The 17,471-nt window shown below is 39.9% G+C and overlaps 1 protein-coding gene and 1 long non-coding RNA gene across 8 annotated transcripts in view; one reads left to right on the forward strand and one right to left on the reverse strand.

Moving 5' to 3' along the window:
• The window catches only part of LOC127521373 (uncharacterized), a 144,425-nt gene that overhangs the window by 102,196 nt on the left and 24,758 nt on the right, over positions 1-17,471 (reverse strand). For 2 of the 7 annotated variants that reach the window (XR_007932338.1, XR_007932339.1), the window contains exons 3-4: positions 13,260-13,370; positions 12,937-13,039 (exon numbers count right to left, since the gene is read on the reverse strand). The exons of 2 other annotated variants lie outside the window; for them this stretch is intronic. This is a non-coding gene — a long non-coding RNA (uncharacterized LOC127521373). Of the gene's footprint in view, positions 1-12,936; positions 13,040-13,259; positions 13,371-14,119; positions 14,358-17,471 lie in introns of those variants that run through there. 3 more of the 7 variants (XR_007932335.1, XR_007932337.1, XR_007932334.1) reach the window with 3 other exon arrangements.
• LOC127521370 (myosin heavy chain, fast skeletal muscle-like) lies at positions 1,608-13,225 on the forward strand. The gene is made up of 38 exons (XM_051910596.1): positions 1,608-1,733; positions 1,807-1,963; positions 2,211-2,238; positions 2,680-2,794; positions 2,873-2,965; positions 3,064-3,127; positions 3,233-3,331; positions 3,415-3,518; positions 3,691-3,829; positions 3,917-4,035; positions 4,158-4,307; positions 4,396-4,566; positions 4,642-4,948; positions 5,087-5,160; positions 5,240-5,327; positions 5,411-5,528; positions 5,620-5,743; positions 6,838-6,974; positions 7,063-7,318; positions 7,405-7,647; positions 7,732-7,908; positions 8,674-8,819; positions 8,892-8,982; positions 9,084-9,473; positions 9,548-9,674; positions 9,766-9,884; positions 9,971-10,167; positions 10,250-10,433; positions 10,513-10,678; positions 10,770-10,894; positions 11,313-11,621; positions 11,735-11,938; positions 12,032-12,157; positions 12,259-12,429; positions 12,519-12,623; positions 12,708-12,803; positions 12,916-13,047; positions 13,193-13,225. Exons 1-38 carry the CDS (start codon positions 1,623-1,625, stop codon positions 13,208-13,210), a joined length of 5,580 nt encoding a protein of 1,859 aa, XP_051766556.1. The 5' UTR covers positions 1,608-1,622; the 3' UTR covers positions 13,211-13,225.

The raw sequence follows: 17,471 nt of genomic DNA on the forward strand, positions 1-17,471 counted from the left end.
TTGCTGTAAGATGCGCGATGGTTTATTTGGAACTATTTTCGCTTCTGAAACAGAACAAAGACAGTCAATTTTCCTTCTAAAATGTAAGTGACTTAATATTAACTACTTGTTTATTTAACTGCTGTATGAAAATCAGTGTCACATTTACAATCGTGATGTATTCAGGAAGACAGCACTCTTGGTCATGTGATGTTGCTTAACTGTATCATGTTATAAATATAAAAACTCCACATTTTCAATTTTTACCGCAGTATTTAACTGAGATTCTTGTGTGTGCTGCGCTCATTTGTTTTGATTTCTCCTGTTACCGTCAGTACATTATACAACCTATTATTATCCACTATCGATCGCCACTTGCACTAAATGTAATAAATGAACAGAGCAGACGCAGATAGAGGCGTGCCTGCGGCAGGAAAGCAAGATCTCGCTCTTGTGCGGCAGTACTGGAGAGTCTACTTGGGCCGCTGTCCAAAATAGCGCTACAGCAATTTTGCACCGGCCGGAGGCATTTACCAAACTGGTTTCGCGTGTGCAATCACACCAATGTTCATATTTTGCGACAGCAAATCAATGTTATTAATTATGAAGGCTATATTCAAAATAAACCGGTAGTATTATTTTTCTTCAAAACTATCCCAAAAAATTAATTGCTTGTGGGAATAAAATTTTATGACTTTTAATGCCTTAATTTTCTCAAAATCCATTTAATGACTTTTAATGCTTTTTAATGCCCTGCAGAAACCCTGAGTTTAGAGTGTGGCTATGCACCGTACATTCAACATTCTTTTGACACTAACCTGACTGAATAAGTCCAAGTTAGCACATATTTAAACTCAAGTTTTTTGCCTTTCTCTTGGCATCTCCTACCTCAGGCACATCAGACACATTCTCTCCAGACAGGACAGCAGGTATTATGATTGTGATTAATAAACAAAATATATGCATACTTACAATCATTGGTTTTCATTTTAGAAGCAAAGAAAAGAAAAGATCCCATCTCAGTTCTAAAGCAAACAGTTGGTTGAATAGAGTTCAAAATTGTTTTAATTTTTGAACTTGTTGACTAAAGAGAGTCACTCAGGATAATTAAAACTGCTTTAGAACACAAATGCTCAGAAACGCTCACATGGACCAGCATCATTGCCCTCCACATTCATAGGAATTAATATATTTTACTCCACTTGCATTTGTTTAATATTTAGTCAAAGTATAAATCCCTCTGCACATTCTCTCCTCATCACTTTTCAAAGTAAACCGCAATCATGGGAGATGGTGAAATGGAGTGTTTCGGCCCAGCGGCCATTTTCCTCCGGAAGCCGGAAAGAGAGAGGATAGAGGCTCAGAACACCCCCTTTGATGCCAAAACGGCATTCTTTGTGACAGTGCCGGATGAGATGTACCTGAAGGGTACTCTTGTTAGTAGAGAAGGTGGCAAAGCTACTGTCAAAACACTGTGTGGGAAAGTAAGTAGAATTAGAAAATGTTTTGATCTTCTGTAAAACAGTTTTACATGATGTTGTGGACTGTAAAACTACTTTGCCAGGTGAAACAAATATTGAGTTGTCTCATCCATGTTAATAACTTTATAGACGATCACGGTAAAAGAAGATGAAATCTTCCCCATGAATCCTCCCAAGTTTGACAAAATTGAGGACATGGCCATGATGACCCACCTCAATGAGCCTACTGTGCTGTATAACCTCAAAGAGCGTTACGCAGCATGGATGATCTACGTAAGTCTAAGCAAATCATCTTATTCCGGGGATGGGGTGACAGCATTGTTATACTGGACTATCTCCGTTTCAGACCTACTCTGGCTTGTTCTGCGTCACTGTCAATCCCTACAAGTGGCTCCCAGTGTACGATTCAGTCGTTGTGGCTGGATACAGAGGCAAAAAGAGGGTTGAAGCCCCGCCTCACATCTTCTCCATCTCTGACAACGCCTACCAGTTCATGCTCACTGGTAAGTGTGGATATAAATTTTCAATCTGTTTTGCAATCCAGTAAACTTGTGCTAAACTTGAGCCTACTTATATTTTACTTAATACACCTACAATTTCTTTATTTAATGGACTATTTTTACATAATGGATCTCTCATGAGTAATTTATGTAGTGGTGTACATTTTGTTACATATATGATATATACAAAAAAACTGAAAATACAATCTGTTTAGTGGTTTCACTTAAAATAACACTAAATGTGTTTCAGACAGGGAGAATCAGTCTATCCTGATTACGTAAGTAGGCTATAATAATTAAAGTTGTTGTATAAGAATCATCATGTAAATGCTAACACTGTTTAAGCTATTGAGAGAAAATAGTTCAACACCTGGCTTTTCTGCTGGAGAACGCGGATAACGTGGTCATGTAAATGCATAATGGTCATTCTTATTGGCATGTGATGGGAAAGACAGGATAACTAAAGTAACAGAAAGGTGTGAGGAAAAGCCACTTACTACTAGGTTCTGCATGTATACAAGGTTAAGACCACACTGTCAGCATGATGCATGCACATGCAAGTTTCATGCCTTAAGCAGCTTTCTGGTGTGCATGTAAATGTAGTGTCTGATGTTTATGGATTTTAAAGAAGCACTTACATAAAAGCCACCATATCCCATCATTTATAATATTCTGAAATATATTCTTTTCCACTTTTAACATGTCCACTCCATGTCCAGTGGAGAATCTGGTGCAGGAAAGACTGTCAACACCAAACGTGTCATCCAGTATTTTGCGACAATCGCTGTGGCTGGCGGCGGAAAGAAGGCAGAACCTGTCCCTGGCAAAATGCAGGTGACTAACCATCAAATACCATTCAAAGAGCAGTGAAAGAATTATTCTGCATGATGAAATTACTTATCTACTCACCAGGGGTCGCTAGAGGATCAAATCATTGCAGCCAACCCTCTACTGGAGGCTTATGGAAATGCCAAGACTGTGAGGAATGACAACTCCTCTCGTTTTGTAAGTTGCTGTGGCCAGATGAAATTAATTGTAAAAATTCAGTTAACATTCCAAAGCTGGGATATTCTAAACTTTTTTAAATATTTCAATCTTCATAGGGTAAATTCATCAGGATTCACTTTGGGACCACTGGAAAACTGGCCTCAGCTGATATTGAAACTTGTGAGTCAGCAGTGTTTCAAGCCAATCATTTTATTTGGAGGCCAAAATGTGGGTTAATCGATTGCAGTCAATGACTTTTTTCTCCATTTTTGTCTTTTTTGGAAGATCTGCTGGAAAAGTCAAGAGTTACATTCCAGCTGTCTGCTGAGAGGAGCTACCACATCTTCTACCAGCTCATGACCGGACACAAGCCAGAGCTGCTCGGTGAGAAACGTACAGTATTGTGCATTTCATTTATTTCCATGTTTGAGAACACTGTTAACATAATGCACATCAATTCTTTACAGAGGCCCTGCTCATCACCACCAACCCTTATGACTATCCAATGATCAGCCAGGGTGAAATCACTGTCAAGAGTATCAATGATGTGGAGGAGTTCATTGCCACAGATGTATGTGTACAACTGCAATTATATTATTCTTAGTAGTAGTAGTATTTTCAGACTCTATACAATATATCTGAGCAAACAAACATTAGAAAAACACTAGCATAAACTGAATAATGCATGACATACATATTTGCTAATTAATAATGTGTGATTCATTTGGTCATTGTATAAACAGACTGCGATTGACATTCTGGGCTTCAGTGCTGATGAGAAAATCAGCATCTACAAGCTGACAGGTGCTGTGATGCATCATGGGAACATGAAGTTTAAACAGAAGCAGAGAGAGGAGCAGGCCGAACCTGATGGCACTGAGGGTAAGACGTACTTTTAGCACATATTAACAGGTGAACATTCACTTCATTAGCAATAATAATGCATAAAACTTCTCTGTTCTTCCTCAGTGGCTGATAAAATCGCCTACCTCATGGGCCTCAACTCCGCTGACATGCTGAAAGCTCTGTGTTACCCCAGAGTGAAGGTCGGAAATGAGATGGTGACCAAAGGCCAGACAGTACCACAGGTGCTCACTTATCTACTCTACTCAATAGATGAATAAAGCTAGAAATGTCTCGTAGACATTTATAGTTGTCTTGAAGTAAAAGTGTAATTAATATGATCTACACTGACCTTTGAATTTCTCAGGTGAACAACGCAGTCTCTGCGCTCTGCAAGTCTGTCTATGAGAAAATGTTCTTGTGGATGGTTGTCCGTATTAATGAGATGTTGGACACAAAACAGCCAAGACAGTTCTTCATTGGTGTGCTGGACATCGCTGGATTTGAGATCTTTGATGTGAGCATCAGTTATTAAAGTCTGTGTAAGAATCAAGACATAAAAGATAACAGAGGCAAGTTCTTACTACTGACTGTTTAATTATCAGTTCAACAGCTTGGAGCAGCTTTGCATCAACTTTACAAATGAGAAACTGCAACAGTTCTTCAACCACCACATGTTTGTTCTGGAGCAAGAGGAGTACAAGAAAGAAGGCATTGAATGGGAGTTCATTGACTTTGGTATGGACTTGGCTGCCTGCATTGAGCTCATTGAGAAGGTAAGAGGACCTTCAGCAAATTAATATGATTATCCATATTGTGCCTGTACTTGAGCATGAATATTTCTTCAACAGCCAATGGGCATCTTCTCCATCCTTGAAGAGGAGTGCATGTTCCCCAAAGCTACAGACACAAGCTTCAAAAACAAGTTGCATGATCAGCATCTGGGCAAATGTGCAGCTTTCCAGAAGCCCAAACCTGCCAAAGGCAAGGCAGAGGCCCACTTCTCTCTGGTGCACTACGCCGGCACTGTGGACTACAACATTAATGGCTGGTTGGACAAGAACAAGGATCCACTGAACGACTCTGTTGTGCAACTCTACCAAAAGTCATCGCTCAAAGTGCTGGCCTTCCTGTATGCCGCTCATGCAGGTTCTGAAGGTAAGACATTTATTTGCAATTCCTCAATTCCTTTGTGATGTAATTATTAGTCATGATCTAATAGGGATTTATTGAAAGGGTTAATGGAAAGCAACACAAGAAAAATAAAAAAACATTTCTTTCGTTAACATAAAACAGCTGAGGGAGGCGGAGGAAAGAAGGGAGGCAAGAAGAAGGGAGGTTCCTTCCAGACTGTCTCTGCACTTTTTAGGGTAAATCAGATTCTCTTTTAATGAAGAATGTGAACTTTTACACCATTAAAGGTTAGACAAATGACAAACTTTTCCACAGGAGAACTTGGGTAAGCTGATGACTAACCTGAGGAGCACTCACCCTCACTTTGTGCGCTGCTTGATTCCTAATGAGTCCAAGACTCCAGGTAAACTTAATCCCTGAAGACTCAAATGAATCAAAATTAACAGTTAAAATACATCTGGAATCAAATGAACATCTTCATTGCAGGTCTGATGGAGAACTTCCTGGTTATCCACCAGCTCAGGTGTAATGGTGTGCTGGAGGGCATCAGAATCTGCAGGAAGGGTTTCCCCAGCAGAATCCTCTATGGTGACTTCAAGCAGAGGTAAAGACAAGATGCACAACCTAATCTTCATCATGTTATGACTGTATTTTTGGCTTCACGAGAACATGACTCTCCCCTGAATGTCCTCTAGATACAAAGTATTAAATGCTAGCGTCATCCCTGAGGGCCAGTTCATTGACAACAAAAAGGCTTCAGAGAAACTCTTGGGCTCTATTGATGTTGACCACACCCAATACAAGTTTGGGCACACCAAGGTGATCAAACCCTACTAACCCTAAACCAAAAGTATATGGACACCCAAAAATGTGAATTCTGTCATCATTTACTGACCTTCATGTTGTAGTTTGTAACATTTACTTTCTTATGTGGAACACAAGAGAAGATATTTGAAGAACACAAACTGTCGGCATCTGTTGCCATTGGTCGGAGTTTGTTTTCACCCAACAGAACATGTTTAATCCGCGTTTGTTGGGTCGGGGAATGTCTGAGCAGTGTGGTATGATTTTCCAACAAACAAACTCTGACGTAATCTGACCTGGCCATGACGATGAGCAAGTCCCCTGCAAAGACTGCTGTTTGATCGTGCCAGCGCCTCACGCACACACACAACAAAGCACTGCAAACGTGACATCGCAGCTTGTTCATCAAAATAATACAGTCGAACAAACATATATATGTCGTCATTTATATTTAGAACCTTCTCACTGTAATTCATAACTGCAAGTTTACAATGAACAATGGATTAAGGCGATTGTCTTATTACAATCTGTACATTTTATGTACAGATAACATGGTAACACTACAATAAGGTTTATAAAGGTGTTAGTTAATGACTAACAAGTAATTTTCAAATGTATTTTAATCATTTTTGAGCATTGACAACTGCATAAATAAGAATGGTGAGTTCAATGCAATCAATACCTGCCAAGTAGTGTTTACAGCCCGCTCACGGAAGATAGGGGTGGGGTGAACAGTAGCTCATTATCATTTAAAGGGACATGCACCGAAACAGCTCGCTGTGAACAGAGCTGTTTTTGACAAGGTAAAAAGGGTGTTTATTTTACACAACCATTCAGAAATTTTAATCAAAAGTATGTTATAGACTTTTCATGAAGACCCTAAAGAATAATACTAACTTGTGGAAAATTGGCATCCGATGTCCCCTTTAATGGACCCCGCTTTGTGCACAGAGACATTGTTATGCCTCCCCAGACAATTGAGTCAAAGTTGAAAACACAGAATTATCTAAAATGCCATTGTATAGTATAGAACATATGATTTACTTTCAAATCTACTCTCACATCTACTTTGCTTGTTTAAAACTACTTTCTTCCAAATGGTCTTGTAGGTGTTCTTCAAAGCTGGTCTGTTGGGTACTCTTGAGGAGATGAGAGATGAGAAACTAGCAACACTGGTTACCATGACTCAGGCTTTGTGCCGTGGATTTGTCATGAGGAAGGAGTTTGTCAAAATGATGGAAAGGAGGTACAATGAACTTACAAAACTGTTTGGAACATAACTGTTTGCTATGAATGATTGATAATGACTATTTTACTGACTGCACTTTACACAGAGAATCAATTTATTCCATCCAATACAACATCCGCTCATTCATGAATGTGAAACATTGGCCATGGATGAAGCTCTACTTCAAGATCAAGCCTCTTCTGAAGAGTGCAGAGACTGAGAAAGAAATGGCAGCCATGAAGGAGAACTATGAGAAAATGAAGGAGGATCTAGCAAAGGCATTAGCTAAAAAGAAAGAGCTTGAGGAGAAAATGGTGTCACTTCTTCAGGAGAAAAACGATCTTCAACTGCAAGTAGCAGCTGTGAGTATTTCAGCTCTTATTGATCCTAATATAGATGCAACAGCTATGAACATAAGCCAATAAACTACATCCATCTCAATGAACAGGAAACTGAAAACCTCTCTGATGCTGAGGAGAGATGTGAAGGTCTCATCAAAAGCAAGATCCAGCTAGAGGCAAAACTGAAAGAGACAACTGAGAGACTGGAGGATGAGGAGGAAATCAATGCTGAGCTCACTGCCAAGAAGAGGAAACTGGAGGATGAATGCTCTGAACTGAAGAAAGACATCGATGACCTAGAGCTCACCTTGGCCAAAGTGGAGAAGGAGAAACATGCAACAGAAAATAAGGTCAATCATCTTTTCACATGTTCTTCACACTGCTGATTGTTCACTGGTTTCACTCTCAAGATCCTGAACTATGTTTCGATTTAGGTTAAAAACCTGACGGAGGAGATGGCCTCTCAGGATGAGAGCATTGCCAAGCTGACCAAAGAGAAGAAAGCCCTCCAAGAGGCACACCAGCAGACTCTTGATGACCTTCAGGCAGAGGAAGACAAAGTCAACACTCTGACTAAATCTAAGACAAAGCTTGAGCAACAAGTGGATGATGTAAGATGTTTGGCATGAAACTAAGGCCCTGTTTACATATGGTATTCAGATGCATTTTGGTCGATCGGATCACAAGTTGACAATGCTAAAAACAGGTGTAAATGGGGTCTAAAGCATACTGAGCTTGTCCACTTTCAACCACTTCCAGAAGTAGTCGAAAAAACATTTGACCAAATTGCTTTCATAGTGTAGATGCTCATGTGGTCGAATGTGTTCGAACAGCCACAAGACCTAATGCATAAAAATTATGGGAAGCGCGCTAGCCAGACAGGATTTAAACTTTGTTAGCTAAAGAGACAAGTTTGGGTTGAAGACGAAAAACATACCAAACACAGTGTTTTCTCACCATTCCTGATTTCTAACACACACTCACAGCGTTCGGCGTGGTCTTGTGGCTATCAGTGCAGAAACAAAAGCTGATGCTCTGCAAAATATTTTTCCATCATCTCCGGGCGGGTTCATATGTAAATTGTGTAAGCTTATTTTGTCCATTACATCAAAAAATCTGAAGAAAGCCCATACATTTACCCACCCATAAACCCTCCCCTCAAAGAAATCAGGACATAAGTGGTTGAAAGTGGACAAAAGAGACAGATATAAACACCAGGTGTAAATGGGTGTGTGTCTCCCTCATCTACTTGCGATCTGATTGACCAAAACGCATCTTACTACCACATGTAAACAAAGCCTAAGAGCTTGAATCAATGAGAAATTAATTTTTTGTCTCTATACCAGAATTAAATGCTCTGGTTTCTGTAACAATAGCTTGAGGGCTCACTGGAGCAAGAGAAGAAACTCCGTATGGACCTTGAGAGAGCCAAGAGGAAGCTTGAGGGTGATCTGAAATTGGCCCAGGAGTCCATAATGGACCTGGAGAATGACAAACAGCAATCAGAAGAGAAGATCAAAAAGTGAGTGGACATTAGCATTTACACAATTACACAAAATTTTACACATTTTACAAAAAAGTACTTTAAAAACAGGAAGGATTTTGAGATTGGTCAGCTCCTCAGCAAGATTGAGGATGAACAATCATTGGGAGTACAGCTTCAGAAGAAGATCAAAGAACTTCAGGTAACACTAATCTTTTCTACGTGAAACTGAAGTAGATGCATAGCTGGGAAAACCCACATTACCAATATCACTGGGTAGTTAATTTTTCGTTCTTTATTTAGGCCCGTATCGAGGAGCTGGAAGAGGAAATTGAGGCAGAGCGAGCTGCTCGTGCTAAAGTGGAGAAGCAGAGAGCTGATCTCTCCAGGGAACTTGAAGAGATCAGCGAGAGGCTTGAGGAAGCTGGTGGTGCCACTGCTGCCCAGATTGAGATGAACAAGAAGCGTGAAGCCGAATTCCAGAAGTTGCGTCGTGATCTGGAAGAGTCCACCTTGCAGCATGAAGCTACGGCCGCAGCTCTCCGAAAGAAGCAGGCAGACAGTGTGGCTGAGCTCGGAGAACAGATCGACAACCTCCAGCGAGTCAAGCAGAAGCTGGAGAAGGAGAAGAGTGAATACAAGATGGAGATTGATGACTTGACAAGTAACATGGAGGCTGTAGCTAAAGCAAAGGTAATGTCACTAGAGGATCATTAAATATAAAAGCATCTTTATGAACATCTGCATATAACCTTAAATCTCTTTAGGCTAATTTAGAGAAGATGTGCCGCACCCTGGAAGACCAGCTGAGTGAAATCAAGACCAAGAGTGATGAAAATATTCGTCAGCTGAATGACATGAACGCACAACGTGCAAGACTTCAGACTGAAAATGGTAAGAAAGCTACAGATGTAAAAACCATAAAGTGTGTAAAAAGTTTGTATGTTATTATATTTCATGGTAATATCTGTAACCTGTTTCCAAGGTGAATTTAGTCGCCAACTTGAAGAGAAAGAAGCACTTGTTTCACAATTAACTAGAGGAAAACAGGCTTATACACAACAAATTGAGGAACTCAAAAGACATATTGAGGAAGAAGTCAAGGTAAAGTTATACATGATTAATTTGATAATCTAAACCATTGTACGAATGGTAAACTGTTGAAAAACTCAAAAAGTTCTGTCTGATAGGCCAAGAACGCTCTGGCCCATGCGGTTCAGTCTGCTCGCCATGACTGTGATTTGCTCAGAGAGCAGTATGAGGAAGAGCAGGAGGCCAAAGCTGAACTCCAGCGTGGAATGTCTAAGGCCAACAGTGAGGTAGCTCAGTGGAGAACCAAATATGAGACTGATGCCATCCAACGCACTGAGGAGCTTGAGGAATCCAAGTAAATACATCATTGGGAAAAGTCTTTAGTATCCTACATTTAATATGACAAAGATTTCATAATTTCAAATCACTTTCCTCAGGAAAAAGCTGGCCCAGCGTCTGCAGGACGCTGAAGAATCCATTGAGGCGGTGAACTCCAAGTGTGCCTCTCTGGAAAAGACCAAACAGAGACTGCAGGGTGAAGTAGAGGATCTCATGATTGATGTGGAGAGGGCAAATGCATTGGCAGCCAACCTTGACAAGAAGCAGAGAAACTTTGACAAGGTAAGAAATACATGGATAACCTGTAAACCTAAATGTTGAAACGAGGACTTACCAATGACTACATTTCTTTCATTTTCAGGTGTTAGCAGATTGGAAACAGAAGTATGAGGAAAGTCAGGCTGAACTAGAAGGTGCTCAGAAAGAAGCTCGTTCTCTCAGCACTGAGCTTTTCAAAATGAAGAACTCCTATGAGGAAGCTCTTGACCACCTGGAGACCCTGAAGAGGGAGAACAAGAATCTGCAACGTAATGCAATGTTATTTGTACACCAAGGACTAAAAAAAGAGATGCATTATAACAGAAAATCTTACACTAATGTTTTTTATAACCTTTTCAGAGGAGATTTCTGACCTCACTGAGCAGCTTGGAGAGACTGGAAAGAGCATTCATGAGTTAGAGAAAGCCAAGAAGACAGTGGAGTCTGAGAAAGCAGAGATTCAGACTGCACTTGAAGAAGCTGAGGTGCCATTCCTTTGCTATAATACAAACATTATGATACCATTGCTTTGAATAATATTGAAACATTGAACATGGGATAGTTCTAAACCTCAAATTAAAATCTTAACTTCTGCAAATTATTTCCTTCTTAAACCTTCATAAATGTACTGGCATCACTCTAGAGCAGGGGTGTCCAACCCTGCTCCTGGAGAGCTACCATCCTGCAGATTTCAGCTCCAACCCCAATCAAACACACCTGAACCGGCTAATCAAGGTGTTCAGGGTTGCTTGATAATTACAGACAGGTGTGTTGGAGCAGGGTTGGAACTGTCAACAGAATGGTAGCTCTCCAGGAGCAGGGTTGGACACCCCTGCTCTAGAGGCTACAGTATATTGTGACAAATGTAAAAAGCAAGTCAATTTTTTCCTTTTGTCCTTGTAGGGCACCCTGGAGCATGAAGAGTCCAAGATTCTTCGTGTGCAGCTGGAGCTGAACCAGGTGAAGAGTGAGATTGACAGGAAGCTTGCTGAGAAGGATGAGGAGATGGAACAGATCAAGAGGAACAGCCAAAGAGTCATCGATTCCATGCAAAGCACTCTGGACTCTGAGGTCAGGAGCAGAAACGATGCCCTGAGAGTCAAAAAGAAGATGGAGGGAGATCTGAATGAGATGGAGATCCAGCTTAGTCATGCCAACCGCCAGGCTGCTGAGGCCCAGAAACAGCTCAGGAATGTCCAAGGCCAACTCAAGGTATCTTTCTGTAGAATGTGGAATTACAATAAGTATTAAATGTTTGACAATATGAATATGATACATGAATTACCCAAAACAAGAGAACTAACAAAGAAAGAATGTTACCACAGGATGCCCAGCTGCACCTTGATGACGCTCTCAGAGGACAGGAGGACATGAAGGAGCAGGTGGCCATGGTGGAGCGCAGGAATAACCTGATGCAAGCAGAGATTGAGGAGCTGAGAGCTGCACTGGAGCAAACAGAGAGAGGCCGCAAAGTGGCGGAGCAGGAGCTGGTTGATGCCAGCGAGCGTGTGGGACTGCTGCACTCACAAGTACAAACAATTACTAAATACTTGGAACAAATTCACCATACATGAAAAACTTTCATATAAATGTACAATAAACTAACTGCTTACATCCCACAGAATACAAGTCTTATTAACACCAAGAAGAAGCTCGAGGCTGATCTGGTCCAGGTTCAAGGTGAGGTGGATGATTCAGTCCAGGAGGCCAGAAATGCAGAGGAGAAGGCCAAGAAGGCCATCACTGATGTGAGTGTTTACATTCTGCTACTCTATTCTAATTTAAACAGTTATTTGCATTGTATTTGTATCTATATTGATTAATTCATTTTAATTGGCTAATATTTCAGGCTGCCATGATGGCTGAGGAGCTGAAGAAGGAGCAGGACACCAGTGCTCACCTGGAGAGGATGAAGAAGAACCTGGAGGTGACTGTCAAAGACCTGCAGCACCGTCTGGATGAGGCTGAAAGTCTGGCCATGAAGGGTGGAAAGAAACAGCTCCAGAAACTGGAGTCCAGGGTAAATTTGAATGTTTAGGAACAAAACACATTCTCAGATGTACTGGTCATGGCAGAGATTTGACAGGTGAAACAATAACTCTACTGAAGGTGCGTGAGTTAGAGTCTGAAGTTGAAGCTGAGCAGAGACGTGGTGCAGACGCTGTGAAAGGAGTGCGCAAATATGAGAGGAGGGTGAAGGAGCTCACCTACCAGGTATAATTAACCAGGAATTAGAAATTTACTACCTTTTACAATATACACTTTAACTAAGACCATGAACCATATTTACACCCAAAGACTGAGGAAGACAAGAAGAACGTGACCCGACTGCAGGATCTGGTAGACAAGCTGCAGCTGAAAGTGAAGGCCTACAAGCGCCAGGCTGAAGAAGCTGTAAGTCTAATATCAAATGTCTTGAGCGTGAAGTTTTAGTATTGACAAAAGCGTCTAGTGCCATGAATGCACTGCTATGAAATGGGTTGGATATCTTGTGTAATCGTAACAGGAGGAGCAGGCCAACACTCACCTGTCCAGGTACAGGAAGGTGCAGCATGAGCTGGAGGAGGCTCAGGAGCGCGCTGACATCGCCGAGTCCCAGGTCAACAAGCTGAGGGCCAAGAGCCGTGAAGCTGGAAAGGTATTGTAATTTTTTTTATTTTTGCAAAAGGGGTAGGGGGTGAATCTTAATATACACTGCTTAATATACGCAAGTTTCTGACTGAAAAACAAATAAACATGCAAATTCATTTTTGTAATTGTAAATGTTTTTTTATTTACTGAAGAGCAAGGATGAAGAATGAAGATGAGACATCACACAACATCTACAAGCAAGCATATAATATGACTTACTTGTGCTGTGTCTTACATGTCCATTAAATGCGGTTTCACAAAGCACTCTTTGTCTGTGTTATTGTAGACTGGTAGAGTATGGCACCAATGCCAAGATCACTGGTTTCCTAACTGACAACCAATGTTAAAATTAGAATGGATAAGTGTCTGTAACCCATTAAAAGTAACAAAATCTGTTTTCCAGGGGTTTAACTTTACATGCGCATATAGCAGCATAAACAACTGAACTTGTGGATTCACACATCATCACATCACACACCTGCAGTGCTTCTGTGAATGGAGAAAAACTGAATAAAAGTATATATATAAAAGGAATAAATATATTTCACTTAAATAATTAACAGATTAATGAAACGAAAGAAAAAACGGTTTCGACAAATAGTATATGCTGAGTTTCACTTTATTTTTGCGACGCACTCCACAAACAAGTTCACAGAAAAGAAACCAATACGGCAGAACGTGGCATCCTGTTTATTTTCTTTATTTTACAAAAACACGTGTACACAAATAAAAGTAGACCCTTTACCCTCTCAAAAACTTAATTTTATATGTGTAGCATATTTTTGTTAACCATGTAGCAAACATTTTCAATATATCTTAAAATTAGCCTACTTTAAAAATTATTTAAATTAGTCTACTTTTTAAGCCATTGAGCCAATAGTATTAATCAGACAAAATTCTTACTGTCAGTTAATGGTTAACCAGTTATTATGAGCATCCCTAGTATTTAAAATAATTAATGCACATAACATTGTGTGAAATAAAATCACATTTCACAATGTGATGGACTGCTTTTCATTCCTCCTCCCCTCACATCAATCAAGAAGCGCTACTGTGTGTGACAAAGAAAAGTTACAAACCTTGTAATGCAAAAGCCATGGCTCATAGCATAGCACCCACTTAGCAACATCTGCTTTTCTGTGAATCAGGAACAACTACTGGATGAACATCACAAAACTATTTATATTCATCAGCCAAGTCTGACAGGCTAACAACAAGACATCTCAAATACAAAAAAAAATAAATAATAATAAATAATTACTAGTAATCAAGTACTAAAGACCCTAGCAACAACACAGCAGCACAACAAAAAACACTCTGAACACTTTAGCAATGTCAAATGTCCATGACTTTTGTTCTACTTCCTGTTCTTTGTCCCATGTGCCATTTTGTAGTCAGTTTGTAGTTTTTCCCTCGACTGTCTTCCCATTAGCCACTACCTAGATAGTGGTTACTCTTTCTGGGGTCCCAGCAAGGAAAAATACCAAAATACATTAATCAACAACAATAAAGTCAAGTCAATAAAACATATAAACAATTTTTTACTTGTTACTCACATTTAAATTGTTAAATAAATATGCAATGGTAAATCATTCCATATTTTCATTCCTCTATACATTACAGTCCGTTGCTTTGCATTGGTTTTTGAAACAGGAAGTAAAAAACATCCCTTTGATGCATGCCTGGTGTTAAACTTATGACTAGTACTGCTATACAAAAGTTGACAATACAGGACATTAGGAACTCTAGACAGAAATATTTCGTATAAAACAAAGCAGGGAAATAATCGTCCTATCCTTCACCAGTGGCCAACCTAAAGTTTTGTGCATTCTTATTACAAACCCGATTCCAAAAAAGTTGGGACACTATAAATTGTGAATAAAAAAAGGAATGCAATAATTTACAAATCTCATAAACTTATATTTTATTCACAATAGAATATAGATAACATATCAAATGTTGAAAGTGAGACATTTTGAAATGTCATGCCAAATATTGGCTCATTTTGGATTTCATGAGAGCTACACATTCCAAAAAAGTTGGGACAGGTAGCAATAAGAGGCCGGAAAAGTTAAATGTACATATAAGGAACAGCTGGAGGACCAATTTGCAACTTATTAGGTCAATTGGCAACATGATTGGGTATAAAAAGAGCCTCTCAGAGTGGCAGTGTCTCTCAGAAGTCAAGATGGGCAGAGGATCACCAATTCCCCCAATGCTGCGGCGAAAAATAGTGGAGCAATATCAGAAAGGAGTTTCTCAGAGACAAATTGCAAAGAGTTTGAAGTTATCATCATCTACAGTGCATAATATCATCCAAAGATTCAGAGAATCTGGAACAATCTCTGTGCGTAAGGGTCAAGGCCGGAAAACCATACTGGATGCCCATGATCTTCGGGCCCTTAGACGGCAATGCATTACATACAGGAATGCTACTGTAATGGAAATCACAACATGGGCTCAGGAATACTTCCAGAAAACATTGTCGGTGAACACAATCCACCGTGCCATTCGCCGTTGCCGGCTAAAACTCTATAGGTCAAAAAAGAAGCCATATCTAAACATGATCCAGAAGCGCAGGCGTTTTCTCTGGGACAAGGCTCATTTAAAATGGACTGTGGCAAAGTGGAAAACTGTTCTGTGGTCAGACTAATCAAAATTTGAAGATCTTTTTGGAAAACTGGGACGCCATGTTATCCGGACTAAAGAGGACAAGGACAACCCAAGTTGTTATCAGCGCTCAGTTCAGAAGCCTACATCTCTGATGGTATGGGGTTGCATGAGTGCGTGTGGCATGGGCAGCTTACACATCTGGAAAGGCACCATCAATGCTGAAAGGTATATCCAAGCTCTAGAACATCATATGCTCCCATCCAGACGTCGTCTCTTTCAGGGAAGACCTTGCATTTTCCAACATGACAATGCCAGACCACATACTGCATCAATTACAACATCATGGCTGCGTAGAAGAAGGATCCGGGTACTGAAATGGCCAGCCTGCAGTCCAGATCTTTCACCCATAGAAAACATTTGGCGCATCATAAAGAGGAAGATGCGACAAAGAAGACCTAAGACAGTTGAGCAACTAGAAGCCTGTACTAGACAAGAATGGGACAACATTCCTATTCTTAAACTTGAGCAGCTTGTCTCCTCAGTCCCTAGATGTTTGCAGACTGTTATAAAAAGAAGAGGGGATGCCACACAGTGGTAAACATGGCCTTGTCCCAACTTTTTTGAGATCTGTTGATGCCATGAAATTTAAAATCAACTTATTTTTCCCTTAAAATAATACATTTTCTCAGTTTAAACATTTAATATGTCATCTATGTTGTATTCTGAATAAAATATTGAAATTTGAAACTTCCACATCATTGCATTCCTTTTTTATTCACAATTTGTACAGTGTCCCAACTTTTTTGGAATCGGGTTTGTATATTAGCCCTTCTATACAGTTTAAAATAAGTTATGCGGCTCTATTCTGGACTAACTGTAATTTTCCAAATCTTTTTTGATGCACTTGACCACACCACTGGACAATAATCTAAATAAGAAAGAACCATTGTTTGCACAATTTGAGAAATGCAATGTTGTGGTGAAAATTCCAATCTCTTAATAACTGACAGACCTCGTCCCATAACCGTTACCATATTTTCTATCTGTTTTGACCACTTCAGCCTACTGTCTAATATAACTGTCTAATTATTTCCTCTACCTGTTCAATAGGAACGCTCTTTAACCGACATATCCAAATACAATGCTTTTAATTTTTGCCAAATTTAGAAGCAACTTATTATTCCATACCCACTTTATAACGTCATCCAAAGTAGTAGACAATTGCTCAATTGATGCAGCACTTTAAAACAAGAGGAAGATCACTGGTAAAAATAGAAAATAATAATGGTCCCAAACAACTTCCTTGAGGCACACCACATTGCAACTCTTTCACATCCGAGTAACTTCCATTATAAAATACATTGTCCCCTATTAGACAGATCAATTTTAAACCAATGTATAGTATGAGAATTACATATGTAACATTTCAATTTGTCCAGCAGTAATTTATGATCCAATACATCAAAAGCTGAGCTAAAATCTAACAATACTGCTCCTACTTGTCACACGTAGTTGCAAACAAGGAGGAAGCAGGATCTAAATGCAGCAGTAACAGGTATTTATTAAACAGAACTCCGGATTACAGGATAAATGGAACAGAACAACAACGTATGCATAACAAATAACTGACAACTGAACAGAGCAAAACTCAGGGCTAAATACATAGTGAACTGATCAGGGAAACGAGACACGGCTGACAAGACTAACGAGGTAATAGGGGCCCATTTCAGAAAAGGAGGTTAAGTGAAAACTCTGAGTATGTTAACCTTGAAATGAGGGAAACTCTGAGTTTTCCGTTTCAGAATGGGAGGTATGCCA

This window comes from Ctenopharyngodon idella, chromosome 10 (genome assembly GCF_019924925.1).
Source record: "Ctenopharyngodon idella isolate HZGC_01 chromosome 10, HZGC01, whole genome shotgun sequence".
In the NCBI taxonomy this organism is placed as follows: domain Eukaryota; kingdom Metazoa; phylum Chordata; class Actinopteri; order Cypriniformes; family Xenocyprididae; genus Ctenopharyngodon; species Ctenopharyngodon idella.